Here is a 17378-nt window from a genome sequence, read left to right on the forward strand (position 1 = left end):
TATTTAAAAATAAATTTTCCAAAAAGGCTTGGTTTGGCTTCATCTCAAAAATTTTGCTATGTTATCTTGTTACTGTTATTTCACTGAAAATATCTGTTGCTTCTATAATTTCTTCTTTGAATCACCAATTTTATAATATTAAATTATTTAGTATCAGATCAATTGTAATCCTTTTCCTAAAGATCCTTTATTTAATATGACTCTTTAATATGTTTACTGGGTTGTGATCATTAAAGAATGTACTTAATATTTCTACTTTCCTGCATCTTGGTGAGATTTTTAATACCATACTATATGATTAATTTTTATAAAGTTATCATACACAGCTAAGAAATATGTATACTTCATTCTAATCCCATTCAGATATCAGAGCTCTACCCTATGTAACTTTTCTAAAGGTCTACTCAAGTCTGTTACTTCTTTCTTGTTTATCATTTTGTTAGATATGTCTACGGCTGGAAGAGTACACGGAGGTCCCCAACTATTATAAGCTTTAGTAAATATTGCTCTTTATAGATTAACTTTTCCTTTAGGTATTTAGATGCTTTCATTCAATGGATATCTATTAAGAACTGATAATAATTTGGTGTTTATAGTTCCTTTAAATGCTTTCCTTGTTTATCCCTTCCTTTTAATCATGAATATTTTTATTGTGCCTTCTCTGAGATGATTACTACTTCTGATTTTTTACTTTATTTGAAGCACAGTAAGTGCTGCTCCAGCCTTTTAATTCTTTATGAACATCCTTGAAATGTTTCCAGTAAACATCATTGTTATTAGATTCTACTTTCTATGAGCCGTCTATCCTTTATGATTTTATAAGTGAGTTCATACCACTGACATCCACAAGTGATGATTTAAAATTGTTTTATGTCCTTCTATTTTACCTTACCTTAACTTTTACCTCTCCACATCTCATCTCTCACCCCACTGTTTACAAAAAAGGTAGTTAGAATGTTCTTGACATTAATAAGCAATATCCTTCTACTCCACTTGCCCCTCTTCTCTTTTACTTGAGTGGACATCAATCATAGGATTTTGCCATCTCTTTGCCTTTAATCCTCACTTCACAATCTATCATCCAAAGGTGGACTTTGTTTCACTTGTGACTAATTCCTCCCACTTAAGCAACTGAGGCAGCTAGGTGGTTCAGTATACACTGAGTACAGTGAGCCTGAAGTCAGGAAGACCTGAGTTCAAATCCAGTTTCAGACACTTACTAGTTGTACAGCTCTGGATAAATCACTTAACCTCTGTTTGCCTTAATCTACTGGAGAAGAAAATGGCAAGCCACTGCAGTATCTGTATCAAGAAAACCCCATGGACAGCATTGGTGTACTATGGTCCATGAAATCACAAAGAATCAGAAACAACTGAATAGAAGCACCCAATCCCCTCTCTCCCTATTCTCACCTGTTTCCCAACTGAATGTCATTTTGCTAGACCAAACTTTTTGTAGGTGTTTTCAACCCTCCTCTGTCAAATTCTGATACAAGTAAACTTCACGTGATGCTCACTTCTCCCATCGTTTCTTCCACGTTTATAGAGTTTTTCTGGAGTACTCCAATTACTTGAAATATTAAGTTCCACATCTCCTTCCCACTCCCCTCTTACCCATGTATTTCTTTTATCCTCTCTTTTCTTTTTCTTTTTTTTTTTAACCTTAAATTAAGACCATTGAAACAGAACAAATTCAACCCCAAGCTTTGTTTGTATTATTTACTCTTTCTATGATTCTTGAAGTGAAAACGGTTCCGGTGGGACACTCGTTTCTTCTCCATCTATTAAAAGGTAATACAGGGGCAGCTAGATGGCGCAGTGGATAGAGCACTGGCCCTGGAGTCAGTAGGACCTGAGTTCAAATCTACCCTCAGACACATGATACTCACTAGCTGTGTGACCCTGGGCAAGTCACTTAACCCTGATTGCCTCACCAAAAAAAAAATTGTAACATATGACCTTCTAGGACCATTCTCAGTTTTTCTGATATAATTTTTGGTTGTAAGCTTTTTGTAATATTGCGTTCCAAGTTTCATTATAGTGGTATCTGTCAAGTTATGTGATCCCAATTGTGATTCTTTGGTGTTTGAGTTCTTTCCTTCCGGTCTCTTATGGTAATTTTGTCCTTAACCCTAGTGTTTGAGTTCTTTCCTTCCGGTCTCTTATGGTAATTTTGTCCTTAACCCTAGAAGCTCTGGATTTTGGTCTAAAGGTGCTTGGAATTTTTATTTTAGGATTTCTTTCAAGAGGTGATAAGTGGATTATTTTTATTTTTACTTTGCTATCTGGTTCTAATAAGTCTTAGCCATTTTCATTCTGATTTATTAAAATATGGTGACTACGCTTTTTTTGTTATTATTTTTCAAGACAATATTTCTTAGATTATTTTTACTTTCATCTATTCTGTCAGTCTATTTTTGAAAGGATCTGCCCCACATTTTCTTTGATTTCACTGTCATATTTCCTGTTGCCTGATGGAGTCATTGATTTGTGTGGTTCATTTTAAGTTCTGAGGTGTCTATTATTTGGTTAAGATTTTCTAACTCATGTACTAATCTATTTATTCTCCTTTCAATTCTTTCCTTTATTGTCTCATTTCATTTAAATATCCTTTTAAAAAATCTCTTTGAAGAATTCTAATAGACCTTCTGGCCATAACATTCCTTCCTCCAGACTCTGTCCACAGAAACTACTGAGTTTCTCTCTTCTTCTAGACTTGTTTTCTGAACTTTCTCATATCCAGAAAACCTTTATCATCAGTATTTTCTTTATTCATATTTCCAGCTTTACTTCCTGAATTAGGACTTATTTTTCATGATTTCCTCTGCATATCTGGATAGGGCAGTAAGCTCATTTGCTCTCAATCAGTACTGTCTGGGGTCCTGCCACTGGCCCTTCCCTTCTGCTGGTATTTGCTGTGCACAAAGTACTGGTAGGCCTCATGTTTGCTGGTATCATCTGGGTACAAACTGCTTACCTCTTGAAGGTTATCAGGAATGGCCTCACATCAGCTTGCCACAAACTTTCCAAGCCTCTTGAGTACATAAACTTATTGCTGCCCATTTAATAGCAACTTTGCTGGCTAAACTACCCTGGGTCCTCCTCATAGAGGCACTCCAAACCTTCCTTCTGATCTCTGGGTCTGGGACATATTTGATCCTGCAGAGGCTTCCAGGTTGAGCACTGCTTCTGGAAGCCAGAAAGCTTCCATGTACTTTATCTGCACTAGTCTCAACCCAGCTCCTCTTGCTGGGCCTCATCTTTAATGCCTGGATGTGCCCTTTTGCCAGCTTAAGCTGGATGAATGTACTGACTATAGCATCTTTCTTTTTTTCTTAATTATTATTTGGCCTGACAACTCTTCATGTATCTTTTATGATGTACATATGGGAATTGAGTTATTCTGCTCTTATTCACTCTGCAATCTTAACTCGAAATGTCTGGTATAATTTTTAAATATATTCTTCATATCCCAGAAAAAAAGACAGTTTCATTCTCAAAAGGTATAGTCCATGCCATTTAATTCTTCTCTAGATGATGATGGATTTAACTACACTAGAAAAATTAAAGACTTTTTAAGGAAATTTCACTTCTTCCCAAGCCAGAGCAATAAGGTACTACTTTTGAGGACAAGTCTAAGATGTGGCTTTCCATTAAAAACCACTCACCACACACTGGATTTAGAAATTCTATGGATGTTGATATAAGCATTTACATGATCAGTACATACTTTGGAGTATACACTCTTTCTCTTTAGGTATTATTCCAAACTTTATATATTTACCCGAGGTTTAAGTGGCTTTACTGTTGGAATATCAGTTCCTTCAGCCCTTTGCCTGCTTGAATCAAAGGCCTTCCGTTTTTTAGTGGCAGTTTTCTGACAAATTGGCCCATGCTTTTTCTGTTAGAGGAAAGATAAAACACAGTGCATCATTTTCTTTTCAATAAGGAATAATATAAGCTCTTGAGTTTTTATCTAAGCTATTTTAAAGAAAAAATCTCAAAGACAATGTATTTATAGCAACTATGAAAACATAGTTTATGTTAAAATCTGAAAGCCAGTAGTGAGCAATGATAACACATACTTATGTTTTAATACATACTGAAACTCCATATTAAATCATTATTATTACTACTAATATCAAACACATACATTGTATTTTTCTCATTCAATTTCCTGTCTTTAACATATCGAGTTCCCACAGATCACATCAGCATTTTTTTGCAATTTGTATTTGTCCTTACACTAATCCCACTGCTGTTGCTATTATAAACTGCTTTAACGCCTTCCATTGCAGTTCTTTTTGCTCTAGTTCTTATCCTACCCTTTGAAAGAAACTCAGTGAATGAAAAGGAAGTTGGAATAAAGTAATTATTACATTCTCAGTGAGACCTGCAAAAAGAAAAAGTGCACATCTGTTTTTAGCCAACTCAGGTCATTATAGTCACGAAAGGCTATCAAAGGTCTAGCATGGTAATTTGGCCATAATGAATTGAGACACTGAAGAGCTTCAGAACCTTTTCAGTATTAGAGAATCTCAGAATAAGAGTTTGACCTGTAGCATGAATATATACTACATCATCACTGAAAAGTGGCCAGGTAGCTTCTCACAAGAATAGTGAAGTGAATAATATCTCATAAGAAAGTCCACATGCTTAGATAATTCTCATTGTTAAGAAATTGTGATGTGAAACTAAAACCTGTCTCAACCTAATTTCTAACCATTAGATCTCCTCTCTAGGATCAAACAAATAAGCCAAAGGATCATATGATTTGAAGAACTTAAGATATCAGCTATTTTAATGCCCTGAATATTCCAAAGTCACAAATTTAACAGGCAGCAAATAAGAGCATATGAACCCAGTCTGACTTCAAATTCGGTGTCCTTTCCATTAAATCAAGTTGCCCTTCTTTCAAATAAGAATGTCTGAAATATTTTAAGACAGTAAGTGATTATGTTTCTCTTGAGTTTTTTGTTGTTGTGGTTGTTGCTCTGTTTTGGCAAAACATCCCTAGTTCAACTTGAATGTCAACTGTCTAGATGCATGACTCAATTTACCTTCTTCTTCTTCTTGGCTTCAAGAAAGTAAGGCAGCAAAAGGATAAGATTCAACACAATTTTAATGGGGTGGCTAGCTGCACTGGAACATTATGAGAGCCATACTCAACTCCACTTCCTATGCCTTGATTTTAGTAATTTACTACAGTTAAAAACAGACTACCACCAACCCCATTTTCAATGAGGATTCTACTGATATTCTAGTTATCTTTATTATAACACTTAACTTCTAGGACTAGAATGAGAACCTTGAAAAGAATTGTACAAAATTAAATGAAAATTACCTCTAGCATCACAATTATGGTTTTCTGGTAGATAAAGATCTGGTAGATCTTTGTTTTATGTTTCCCCTGCTTCCTTCCATGTCTAAAAATGTATTTTTTTTTAATTTTTACTTACACCACTAATGTGAAAATATGCTTAATAGGAATGTAAATGTATAGTTTACTTCAGAATGTGCGCCATCTTGGGGAGGGTGGTGGGGATGAAGGGGGAGAAAAATTTTAAACTCAAAAGCATGTTGAAATGATTATTGATAAATCAAAATAAATAAAATTTTTTAAAAAAGAAAAATTATATAAAAAAAGAAAGTATATTTTTAAAAGTAGTTTCACCAAAATTCATTGCACTTTGGAAACCACTTAATATGCTAAATAGGATACCTTGCTGAATGACTGCCTCCTAAAACAGTGCCTACCAGATAACACTTACTTCAAACTCTTAAATGGAGTAATTTAATACTATAGACCTTCGTTTTCACTTGTAAAGATGGACAGAATAATAAAACCACTTTTCAAGGTTAAGACTGAAAGAGCACACTTATTTTTGTAACTACAAAGGATAAAGACAGCAGCAAAGGGGTTTCAATGGAAATGAAATTAATCAGTGCTAGCAATACTTTCTCAAAACTTTTTCATTGTGAAATAGGTGAAATTTATTGTTTATATATTCTCTCCTTCCTGAAAGGTCCTCCCCTTTCTCCTCCCTGATGCTATCTACCCTGCTCACTCCGTTCTTCTTCCCCTAGAATTCTATGATGCCTTTCACTCTTATAGAATCTTGATCTCTACTAGCTGTCAACTAATTTATTCACTGCTTTATTAGATATTTATTAATCACTTAGCATTTTCACTTTAATAGGGAACTCCTGAAGATTATTCAAAATACAAAAGGTATGAAGCTCAAAGAGAAGATCGAACAAATGAGGTAAAACTGGTATAAATCGTCCTTTCTAGCATCCCATCCAATTACACTACGGAAGTGGTTTCATATAAAGCTGGTACAGTACTTCAATGAATCCATGATTTCGTCAACACAGACATTCCCTCTACCAATGTGGATTCCAATACATTGCTGGCCTAATAAATGCATATGCAAATAGGCAAATAATCAATCTACTCACTAAGGCAACCGGAAAGAAGGTTCTTCCACAGATCTTGCATGGTAACAATTCCCCAATTTGTACTACACTTCCATTTTCTAAAAGAAAAAAAATCAATAAACAATTTTCAGTTTTCTTAGCTCACAAATTAAACTATGTAACCCTAAATCTTACTTACTGCTAAACAGCCGTTAGGTCAATAAATTTAAATTCATGAAGCTCTGTGAAAAAATCTTAGTTATTTAAATTTTAAAGTCCTATATACAAACTAATATCTGGTATTCACAATGCCCAATATCCAATTATTACAGTGATTTAATCATTCAGACCAAATATGAAAAAGTCATAAAAATTCAAGGACTATAAAATGGATCTCTGTAAACATAATCTTCTTCAATTTACATTAACCTAAGGTTATTTTTTTTAAATGAAAATATCAAGGACTTGAACATTACCAAAAAGCCACATATTCCCAGGTACTAAGCTATGCCCACAATGCTCTAGGAAATTTAAAAAAAAAAAAAGCACTCTAGCAACCTAAAAGAAGTATCCAAAAGTAATTACTTAAAAATAAACAACTTTGGAATTGAAAATCTTACACTATGTTGTATATTTTAATACAAGTATTTCGCTTTAAAGATAACCTAAATAGCTTCCCATACAAAATGCATTTACATTTACAATTATTTTACCATCACATAAATAATATTAAGAAATTCTGATCTCTACAAATTATATTCTACAAGTTGGCATTCACTTAGAAAATAATCTACAATGTAACATTTATCTAGACTACTCAAATTTTATTATTTTATTATTCAAACAACTGTTACCTAACATTCATCACATCTTAGAATTATAGTATCTAACCATATAACTTAACTTTATTCCTAAATAATTTTAAAAAACCCTGTCATTCTATAAAAGGTTAGAACAAAAAGAAATTTTCTATTTTCTCATCAATCTTTTAATATGTACTAAAGTTTAAGAAACAATTGATTTATGAAATGACACTAATTAAATTTTAATTTAAAAAAACACAGTACAAATATGACTGACTCATTTTAAAACATCTACTGAGTTCCCCCAAATCCAGTGGAACCAAATAACAGCCACTAACCTAAATTTAAATACATTAAGCAAAGAACTACATTTACTTCTAATTTCCCTAGTACTTCAATGCCCTATTTTTTAAAACTAAGTGTCATATCAATCACAAAAGACAGGCCAGTACAGCAAAAGTTAAGCAATACAAAATAAAAAAGCCAAGGTAAGCTCTGCCTGGTTCTTCCTTCTCCAATAGCAGAAGCTATGTTATTTGGGGAAAGCAACTTCAACTACTGGATCATCTAACTCCATTAACAATCCAGAAAGCTGAGGCTGCTGCTGACTTTTATCTTCAGGTAGAAGTGATGGACTACAGTGTCAGCACAATACCAATCAATGAAATACAACCTGTCATATAATCTCTTAAGCTTGGTTTTCAGGTATTCTTATATTCTCTCCCCCCCTCCCCCTACAAAATAATAATAATAATCACCAACACATTCTCAAAACCATAAAATTATATTAAAATTATATTATGTGTAAATGTTTAAAGACAACTATATGAAAGAGGGATAGGGTCTGGAACCGTGATTTCATTAGTATGGGTGAGGAAACTCCCTGTACCAGTGCAGGTCAGTATCTTCTCTGCAATTTACATCTTCTGAGAGTTGCCTAGGGCACTGAAAGATTAAGGGTCACACTGACAGTACGTGTAAGAAGAACCTGAATTCTGGTCTTCCTGACCATGAGGCTGATACCCTAGTCACTATACCGCACTATGTTTTTGTACATATAAAGTTCAAACAGGTTATCTTTGCTATGTTTAATTAAGAAATGGCCAGAGTTGCCCAGATTTCTCATTTAATAGAATTCTTAGTACATATGTGTACAGTGTTCACTTAAACTATAAACTGAAACATAAAAATGATGGTATCAAATGAGGTGTTATAATGGTGCTTAAGCTAAGCTCTACCTTAAATGTATCTCAAGAGTAATGACATCTAAAATGAGACAGCCTAATCTTTATACATGATACAAAGGACCACATAATAAGAATGACTGCCCCAACAACGAGAGTTAAATACCTAATAGTGCACTACTCAGTATGCCAGTGAGTAGTAATTATTCCCCTTTGCTAACAAACAAGCTCTAGAGTTCTACAGAATCCCCGAACTACCATATGACTATGGTTTATCTTCTCATCTAGGACAAGAACGTTCAGAGAGAAATTAATGAGTAAAAGCTCCACAATTCTTTACACCAGGCCTGATAATTCCTTTGAAAGAGGATAAACTTCACTGGGCAGGAGAGAGTTCACAGCATTTTACCATAGCATAAAATTTCTTAGGTATACAAAATTCCGCATAGCTACAATTGGATGATTCTCCTAAAAAAAAAAATGAGGAAGAAAGTATGTTCTGTTACAATTCCAGTGCTAATGGACATATGATTAGCATTTTCCTAACAAACAAAATAAAATTACCAATGTACCATTAACACTAAAAAATTCTCAAACAACCAAGCTCAAAAATGTGACCTATTATTATGAATTTATCCTGACCACACTATTGATGCTGATGGGAACCAATGTAGTTAGCAACATCACAACTTGAGTTACAGGTGTCAAGACATTAGGAAACACTCTGTTTTCCAGAGCTAAAAAGGCCCAACAAGCAAGCTGTCTCAGGCTTGGCATAACAACAATCCTTTGCACTCACCATCTGGATGATCTAACTCTGGCAAAACTCTGTTTTGACCAGCACCAGGTGTTCACTGAGGGGTTTAAGATTTTCATACTAATCAATAACTACTGAGATTTGTTGAGCACAGGGGACAGAGCAATGGCCCTGAAGTCAGGAGGACCTGAGTTCAAATCCAGACTCAGAACAAACACTTGACACTTACTAGCTGTGTGACCCTGAGCAAGTCACTTAACCCCAACTGCCTTAAAAGAAAAAAGAAAAAGATATATTTGTTGGAGCTCCCCTATTTCCCAGGAGATTCTGGCCTGACAGCTGAAGCTACAGTTGAAGTGCTGCAGCAGAAAGTGATCAATCACATCTTCTAACACTATGAACAATTCCTGCGCTTGTTAATGCCTAAATGAACCAAACCAGGTACTACACTCCTGTTCCCACCATGCTAACTCTGGTTTTGTACTCCACTGAATGACTGCAAAGATCAACAACCTTTAAGACCTGAGACAATCAACTTGGGGACTGTTCCCACAGGACCCAAGAACACCTGTATTGCCCTAAAAATGCCTGCATGCATGGCCTGTCATGGGAACTGTTTACTCAAGACCTAAGAGTGACTGTGTTGGGTCCCACCTTTTTGTGGTTTTCATACTTAAAAACCCTACCCCTGCCACAAGCCACAAGCCCTCCTTTTCAGGAGGACTTCAGTTTGCAAACCTGTTTTTCCCCACTTTGAAATTAAACTTTTGTTTCATTCCTGACTCTCCTGTCTCTAGCCTGCTTTGTTCAGCTCTGGCCACCCACAGGTTAGAGACCGGTTCTAGTCTAGTTGACATAGGTTTTCTTGAAATAATATTTAAAGATATGAAGGAAAATACTACCTAAAAACTTCAAAAAATCACAGTCTACACTTAAGAAATAAATTAAATAAGTTTTAAAATAAAGGACAGCTAGGACTGGTGGTGTACACCTATAATCCCTGCTACTATGGAGGCTGAGGCTGGCATCTTGAGTTCAAGAGTTCTAAATTGCATTGAGCTAAATCATGGAGTGTCCATACTACATTCAGAGGCCACCATGTTGTCTAAGGAGAATCGAACTGGCCCTGTTATGAAGGAGAACAGGTTAAAGTTCCTGAAGGGGAAAAGAGTGAAGGGAAAGAAATTAAATAATATAAACCCAGGACACTAAGCACTGACTACCTCCATGGAGTTGCCAGGCAACTGACACTCGTACTGCCAACACAAGTGGACAATTTTATATTATATATTAGCCTTGCAACTCATTTCAGCATAATTAGATGAGGAGATACAATGCTTCTTTATAACCTATGAGTCTACGGAAAAGCAAAAGTTCAAAGGTAGACAGGAAAAGGCAGGCTGGGATCATATCTTCAAGACTCAAGAGTGGCTGGCAATCCCTCTGAGAAAACAGCTAAATTGAGAGGATTCTTGGAAGATGGTGCAATAGGTCAGAAAACTTTAGGCTCTACAAATTTCCTCCAAAAAACCCCCCAAAAACCAGAACATCTCCTCAAAGTGATCACAGAGCAAAAGAAATATACAAAAGTCGGGGTAAAATAGGTGTCCTCTTAAACAATGTGAGAAGACCCTAGGAAAGATTGGACCTCCAAAGATGGAAGCTTGGCCTAAGTGAAATGCAAACACCTCCAGGCCAACTCCAGGGAATCAATAAACAACAAGTTCTGGGGGCAGCTGGGTTGGGAGGCAGCTGCAGCCTCAGGAACTTTCACCTCATGAACAGTGTGGGGGGGTTGGAAGGCTCAGCAGCAGAAGACTGAAGGACCTTCCACTGTCAAGGGACGCCAAAAAACAACTGTGCTGACCAGATGGGGTCTGGGTGCTGTTGTGGGGGAGAAGGAACTGGCACACACCTGATGAGTGGGGTGGAGCAGTGGGACATGGACTCTGCTGGCTGTAGGCAGTTGCAGGAGAGCAGAGTCCCTGGTTTTGGTTCCAGGGCAAAGTGAACAGTTGGAATTTGCAGCCTCTAGAAGGACAACAGGGAGTAAGAGCTTTTTGCAGGACAGTGCAGCTAGGGGCCCCAGCTTTATGGGTGGAGAGGAGTGTCCAAGGCTGGGGCCCCAGACAGAGCTCAGAAAATAACAGTAAGAAGGTTCTGAGGCCTGGGGCATAATTCCCCATACCTTCAGACTAGAACCTGAATATCAATAATAAGCTGCTAAAAATTAAACAAACAAATAAAAAAGGATAAGCAAAGGAGAAAGAACCTAACCAGAGAGAGCTACCATGGAGATAGAGAAGATCTGGTTCATATTCAGAAGAAGATAGTGGATCTTAAAATGTCATTCCTTTTTCAATGAGAAATTTCAAATGGTCACAAGCCCAAAAAAGAGTTCTAGGAAGAACTTAATAAGGACTTTAAAAATTAGAGCGATCCAAGAAAATTATGAAAAGAAAACCAACCAACTAGAAAAAGAGACTAAAAAACTTAAGGAAGAAGATAATATCTCCAAAACTAGAACTGGGCAAGGGGAAGCTAACAACATTATAAGACACCAAGAGATAATAAAACAAACTCAAAAGAATGAAAAAATAGAAGAGAATGTGAAACATCTGATCAGAAAAACAACTGGAGAACAGATCACATAAGAATAGTGACACTACCTGAAAGTTGCAATCAAAAAAAGATTCTTGATACAATATTACAAGAAATTATTAAGGAAAATTGTCCCAAAGTTCTAGAACAAAAAGGTAAAGCAGAAATAGAAAAACATTCACCAATCATCACCTGAAAGAGATCCCAAAAGTAAAACTTAGAGGAATATCATAGCCAAGTTTCAAAGTTCCCAGGTTAAGGAAAAATATTGTAAGAAACAAGAATAAAAACAATTTAAATACTGTGGAGCTACAATCAGGTTTACCCAAGACCTAGCAGCTACTACTTTGAAGGATTTTATGTACTGGAACACTATATTCTGTACAGCAAAAGGGCTGGGGTTATGAACAAGGGTTAACTTACACAGCAATGTTAAGCATAACCTTAAATGAAAAAGAAAAAGGACATTTAACAAAATGAAAGACTTTCAGGCATTTGTAACAAAAAGAACAGAACTTAATGGAAAATTCAACATATAAGATCCAGGAAAAATAGAAGGCAAATATTAAAGACCAATTATAAGGGACTCAATAACATCAAACTGTTCACTTCTTATATATGTGAAAATGTCAGCAGTACACTTATGACTGCCATCATATCTGGGTAGTTTGAAAGAAAGGCTTGTGCATGATGAGGTGATTCTAAAAAAAAATAAAACTGCTAGGAAGAGAAAGAAAGGAGTAATTACCTCATATAAATGAGGCATGAAAGGAAGGATTGATAGAGAAGCATGGGAAGGGAGGGGACTGGTAGTGCTGGAACCTTACTCTCATAGGAAATGGGTTAAAGAGGGAACAATATATACATCTAGGAGGGTATAAAAGTCTTCTATATTTAGAAAGAAATAAGAGGGCAAGGGGATAGGATAAGGGAAGGACTTTTAGAAAGGTTTTAGATTAAGAATTACGAGGAAAGAGGGGATAAGGGTGAAACTCATAGAAAGACAGGTAGATTAAGATAGAGGATGGGGGGAGAGGATAAAGGAGGGACTCTTAGAGGAGTGGGTAGATTAAAGCATAGGAGAGCAAGGTAGATGGTAGAAGTAAATTAGAGGAGTGAGGAGGGATAAGGTAAATAGGGTGAGAAGGGTAGTGAAGAATAATAACTTAGAACGTGAATGGGATGAATTTATCCATAAAACAGAAACAGCAGAATGGATTAAAAATTTGAATTCAACACTATGTCACTTTCAGGAAACACAATAAAAATAAAATACACACAGATAAAATAAAAGGCTGGAGTAGTATTATGTAAGAAAAGCAGGGGTAGGGACAACTAGGTGGTGCAGATGATAGAGCACCAGCCCTGGAGTCAGGAGGACCTAAGTTCAAATCTGGCCTCAGACCAAACACTTGACACTTACTAGCTATGTGACCCTGGGCAAGTCACGTAGCCCCAATTACCTAAAAAAATGGAAAAAAAAAAGCAGGGGTAGTAATCATGATCTCAAAGTTAAAGCTAAAATAAATTTAATTAAAAGAGAAAAATAGGGAAACTACACTATGTGCCACCAATATTATTCATATTGTTTAGGTTTCATTTCTCAAATATATAATGAACTTTGTAAAATTTATAAGAATATGAGTCATACCCCAAATGATCAAGGGATATGAATGGCAGCTTTTCAGTGGAAAAAAAATCAAAACAATATATATGTGTGTATATATACACAGAGATATACGAAAAAAATTCTCTAAATCACTACTGATTAAAGAAATGCAAACAAAAAATAACTTTGAGATATCATTTTACACCTATCAGATTGGCTAAAATGACAGATGCCCCTCAACTGGGGAATGGTTAAACAAACTGTGTGTATATGATTGTGATGGAATACTACTCTGATACAAGAAATGATGAGCTGGTTGATTTAGAAAAACATGAAACGACTTGTACCTAAAAAGAAAGATGCTATCCACCTCCCAGGTAGCTTTAAAACAATGTATTGTATTTATTACATAGGTTTTCTTGAAATGGAAATTTATTGTTTTATATTGAATATTCTCTTATGTTCCACACTTAGAAAGTTTTTTTTCTTTTCTCATTTTGTATTTAAGTTTAAAATTAATTTTAAAAATTTTTAAAGAAAAGGAAAAAACAATAGTAATACAGGTAAGTCATGGATGGATGGGAACAGAAAGAATCAGCAAGGGCTCATAAATTTATCACTTCAATAAAATTATAATATTTCAGAGCTGGAAAGAACCACAGAAGTTATGTAATCCAAGTATATAATTTTACAAGTGAGGAATATGAGGCTCCTAATAATATTAAGTTACTTAGCCAAGGTTATGTGACAAGTTGGTGAAAGCATCAAGCACAACTTGACTGGAATTCAGGTTTCCTAACTCAAAAGGAAGTATCTTTCTATTTCATGCCTCATGAAGGTATCTATTTCTATTTCATGCTTCCTCTACCCCCAATGCTCCTCACTGAAAAATTACTGTTTTAATTTTTGTTAAGGTAAAAATCTAGTTAACTACTGATACAGAGGGAATGTGGCAAGCAAATTATTAATAATAATCTTCAAATCATCTATATTTACTTTTGGGATACCAGGGGAGAAACATTCAATGGAGATAGATACAAACATATACAAGTCTTTTGTATTACTCCCCTAATTCTTCCTGGCTCAACTTCTCTGTTTGACAACACAGGAGGGACTACATGCCTGACTTAACTATAAATAACAATACACATTGTGGTAGAGAATCAATACTAATATTTTATGAAATTTAATTTATCTCTGCTAGAATTATTTGTGGGCATAAGTAGTCATATGCTCATACCCAGATTTGTCTGGCTAATAGTTTCGCTCAGAAGCAGTCTTCTCCTAGAAGTTTTCTAAGAAGAAAAAAACTTGCTTGCTCAATCAGAATATCACAGCCACTTCTATAACGCAACAGGCTCTTTTTTCGTTGGTCTCTCATTAAGCAGTATTTAGTATTTTTTTGTCCCAAAAATAGAGGGAGGGAGGGAGGAAATAAGCATTGATACAGTGCCTGCTATGTCCTAGGCACTGAATTAAAAGCTTTTTATAAATATGATTTCATTTGATCCTCAAAACAACCCTTCAAGGTAAGTGCTATTATTATCCCCATTTTACATTTGAGGAAACTCAGACAGTGATGCGCCCAAGGTCAAATAGCTAATAAGTGTGTGAGGTCAGTTTTGAACTCTGTTCTTCATGACAAACATTACTATTTCACAAATAATTGTGATAAAAAAATAGCATATTGTAAATAAAATCGAATTAAAAGTAGACCCTTTATACTACCCACTTAGGGGAAAAAAAAGTACTATTACAACTACATACATAACAAACCTCTGAGGTACACACACATTCTAGTTGCATTAAATTATCACTAAATAAAAACTTATCCCAATGCTGACCCAAAGGTCAAAGTTAACGGCTATGATATTCAAGCCCTGGAAAGTCTTATAAGGATGGAAAATCTTCAGTTACAACCAAATTATAGTGTGCCTTCCCTTTAAGAAACAGCTAAGTTCACCAGAAGCCTGGACACACTCTCTGTGATGAACTGAAGGGCCTGGCAAAGATTTTGATAAACGCTGTGGTAGGGACTGTGTCAGTGAAGGGAGAGCCTGGACCAATGAATTCAGAAATCTTTCCAAGTATCAAAGTTGTGATTTAAGCTGTTCAGAACTAGTAGCGTTCTGCTCTTTTAAAAGAACTTTGAAATTTCAAAAAATTTAAAATATTAATTATCTGTCAATAATGTTCAGACCATACAAAATAAATTTTTAAAAGTTAATCCATAAAGTTACTTGGGTTTTTTTTTTATAATCTTACATTTTAGTATCTTAAGTGAACAATTACCAGCTTCCCCTATTTTACAGACATTGGAACAGAGTAAGTGATCTGCCAATCAAACTACAGGGAAAAAAAAAGAATCTAGAACTCGATAGCTATGTCCTAATGTATTTCTCCTGGCCACAAACAGAATTTGGTTTAAAAAAAAACTGCTTCTAACATTTTCTTCATTCTTCTTCATAGTTTTATATTAAACACTTACTTGGCATAGATATGACTGTAAGCAAGACATATCGTGAAGGAAAAGCCAAGAAGCTGCTAGATTAAACGGAAAAAATTGTTCTTGGAAGAAAGTAACTCTGCAAAATAATTCACATCATCTCATCATAATACACTTTAGTTGCCCTTTGGCATATTGAGTATTCAAGGGAAAAAATCATTTTACTCTCCATTTCACACCACAAAATTTTCCCCCTTTTGTACCATGAGGCCAATCCCCAAGTTCACACAATTCTCCCAAAACTGACGTTAAACTAGGCAAAAATAAGAAAGAGAAAGAGACCCCAGGGGGCCGAACACCTTTTAAAAGTCAACTACTGCTATTATTGATCAAAATCTACGAGAAACCCAACTTTCTTGTTTTCGATGAACCATCCCAATGTGGGGGTGTTGGAAGGGCAAGTGAATAGAAATAACAAGCGGCAGAAAGAGCAAAAACCTCGACCGCCCAGCAGCCTCCCGCGGGCACAATCAGCGTAGCTCCCGCCGCCCTGGGTCGCCTCGGACCCGGGTCCGGGGATCCTGGGCCGCCGCGCTCGGACACCCGGGGGGGCGGGGGGGGGGATGATGCGGCAGATGGTTTTGTTTTTTAAGGTTTCCATAACAAACTGGCCCAAGCAAAAAGCAGAACGTGGGGACACGCCCCACGGCCGCCGCGGAGAAGGGGGAGGAGGGGAGGAAGACAATGAAGAGTCCAAGGAGCTGGCGGGGGGGGGGGGGGCCCACTGAGGAACTCAAACGCCCTGCAAGAAGCTGAGACCACCACGGGCCGGAGAGATGGACAGAGGGAAGGATATAACTGGGGGTGGGCGTGTCCCGGGCAGAGGAAGAGGGGCACAAATCACGGCGGGGGATGACTCGGAGGATGCCCCAAGACCGCGGGGCTTCCCCTGGGCAGGGGCTCTGGGGCGGGGCTGGGAGCAGGTGGGGCCGCCCGTCCGCCCCGCGCTGCCCCCCGCGCCCCGGCTCCCCCTCCCGCCCGCCCCAGACCGAGGCCGCGGCCACCCCGGGCCCCGCCTCTTGGGCCCCCAGGCACCGGGGTCGCTCCGGACAGGGGCGGCCATTCCCCTCCGCACGGCCCCTCGCTCACCTCCCAGCCCCTCCATGGCGCCACAGGCTCCTACTCTCGGGCTCCGGCTCCTCCCGCTCCCGCCGCCGCCGCCGCCCAAGCTCCTGCTTTAGCAACGCGGCCGCCGCCTCCCACCCGCTAACATACCCCGCTCCCATTGGCTCAGGAGCTTCCTCCAAGGAGGGGGGAGAGGGGCTTGGGCTTGGAGACGGGAGGGAAAGGAGGCGGAGAAGGGGGGGCAGGAGGAGGAGGACCACGCCTCCGCCCCCACCCAGCTCCTTTTCTCCGTCCCCTCCTCCCTCCTGGGCGCCGCGGTGATTTACAACCCACTGGGCAGTAGACCCCGGCAATCTTTCCCACCCCCGCCCCCGCCTCAGCATCTGCGGGTCCACGGTTCCGTTTTCCATCCTAGTCTTCAAAGCCGCACGCT

The 17378-nt window shown here is 37.5% G+C and overlaps 1 protein-coding gene across 3 annotated transcripts in view; it reads right to left on the reverse strand.

The window, feature by feature from the left end:
• Positions 1-17076, reverse strand: part of ZC2HC1A (zinc finger C2HC-type containing 1A) — a 56971-nt gene extending 39895 nt beyond the window's left edge. For 2 of the 3 annotated variants that reach the window (XM_020973930.1, XM_020973927.1), the window contains exons 1-3: positions 16970-17075; positions 6463-6539; positions 3785-3901 (exon numbers count right to left, since the gene is read on the reverse strand). In XM_020973930.1, the coding sequence (XP_020829589.1) occupies positions 3785-3901; positions 6463-6539; positions 16970-16985 (210 nt within the window). In that variant the 5' untranslated portion in view covers positions 16986-17075. Of the gene's footprint in view, positions 1-3784; positions 3902-6462; positions 6540-16969 lie in introns of all 3 variants that reach the window. The other variant, XM_020973928.2, reaches the window with a different exon arrangement.
• Positions 17077-17378: the final 302 nt, after the last annotated feature.

This window comes from Phascolarctos cinereus, unplaced genomic scaffold, assembly GCF_003287225.1.
Source record: "Phascolarctos cinereus isolate Bilbo 61053 unplaced genomic scaffold, phaCin_HiC Scaffold_4;HRSCAF=312, whole genome shotgun sequence".
NCBI classification, from domain to species: Eukaryota; Metazoa; Chordata; class Mammalia; order Diprotodontia; family Phascolarctidae; genus Phascolarctos; species Phascolarctos cinereus.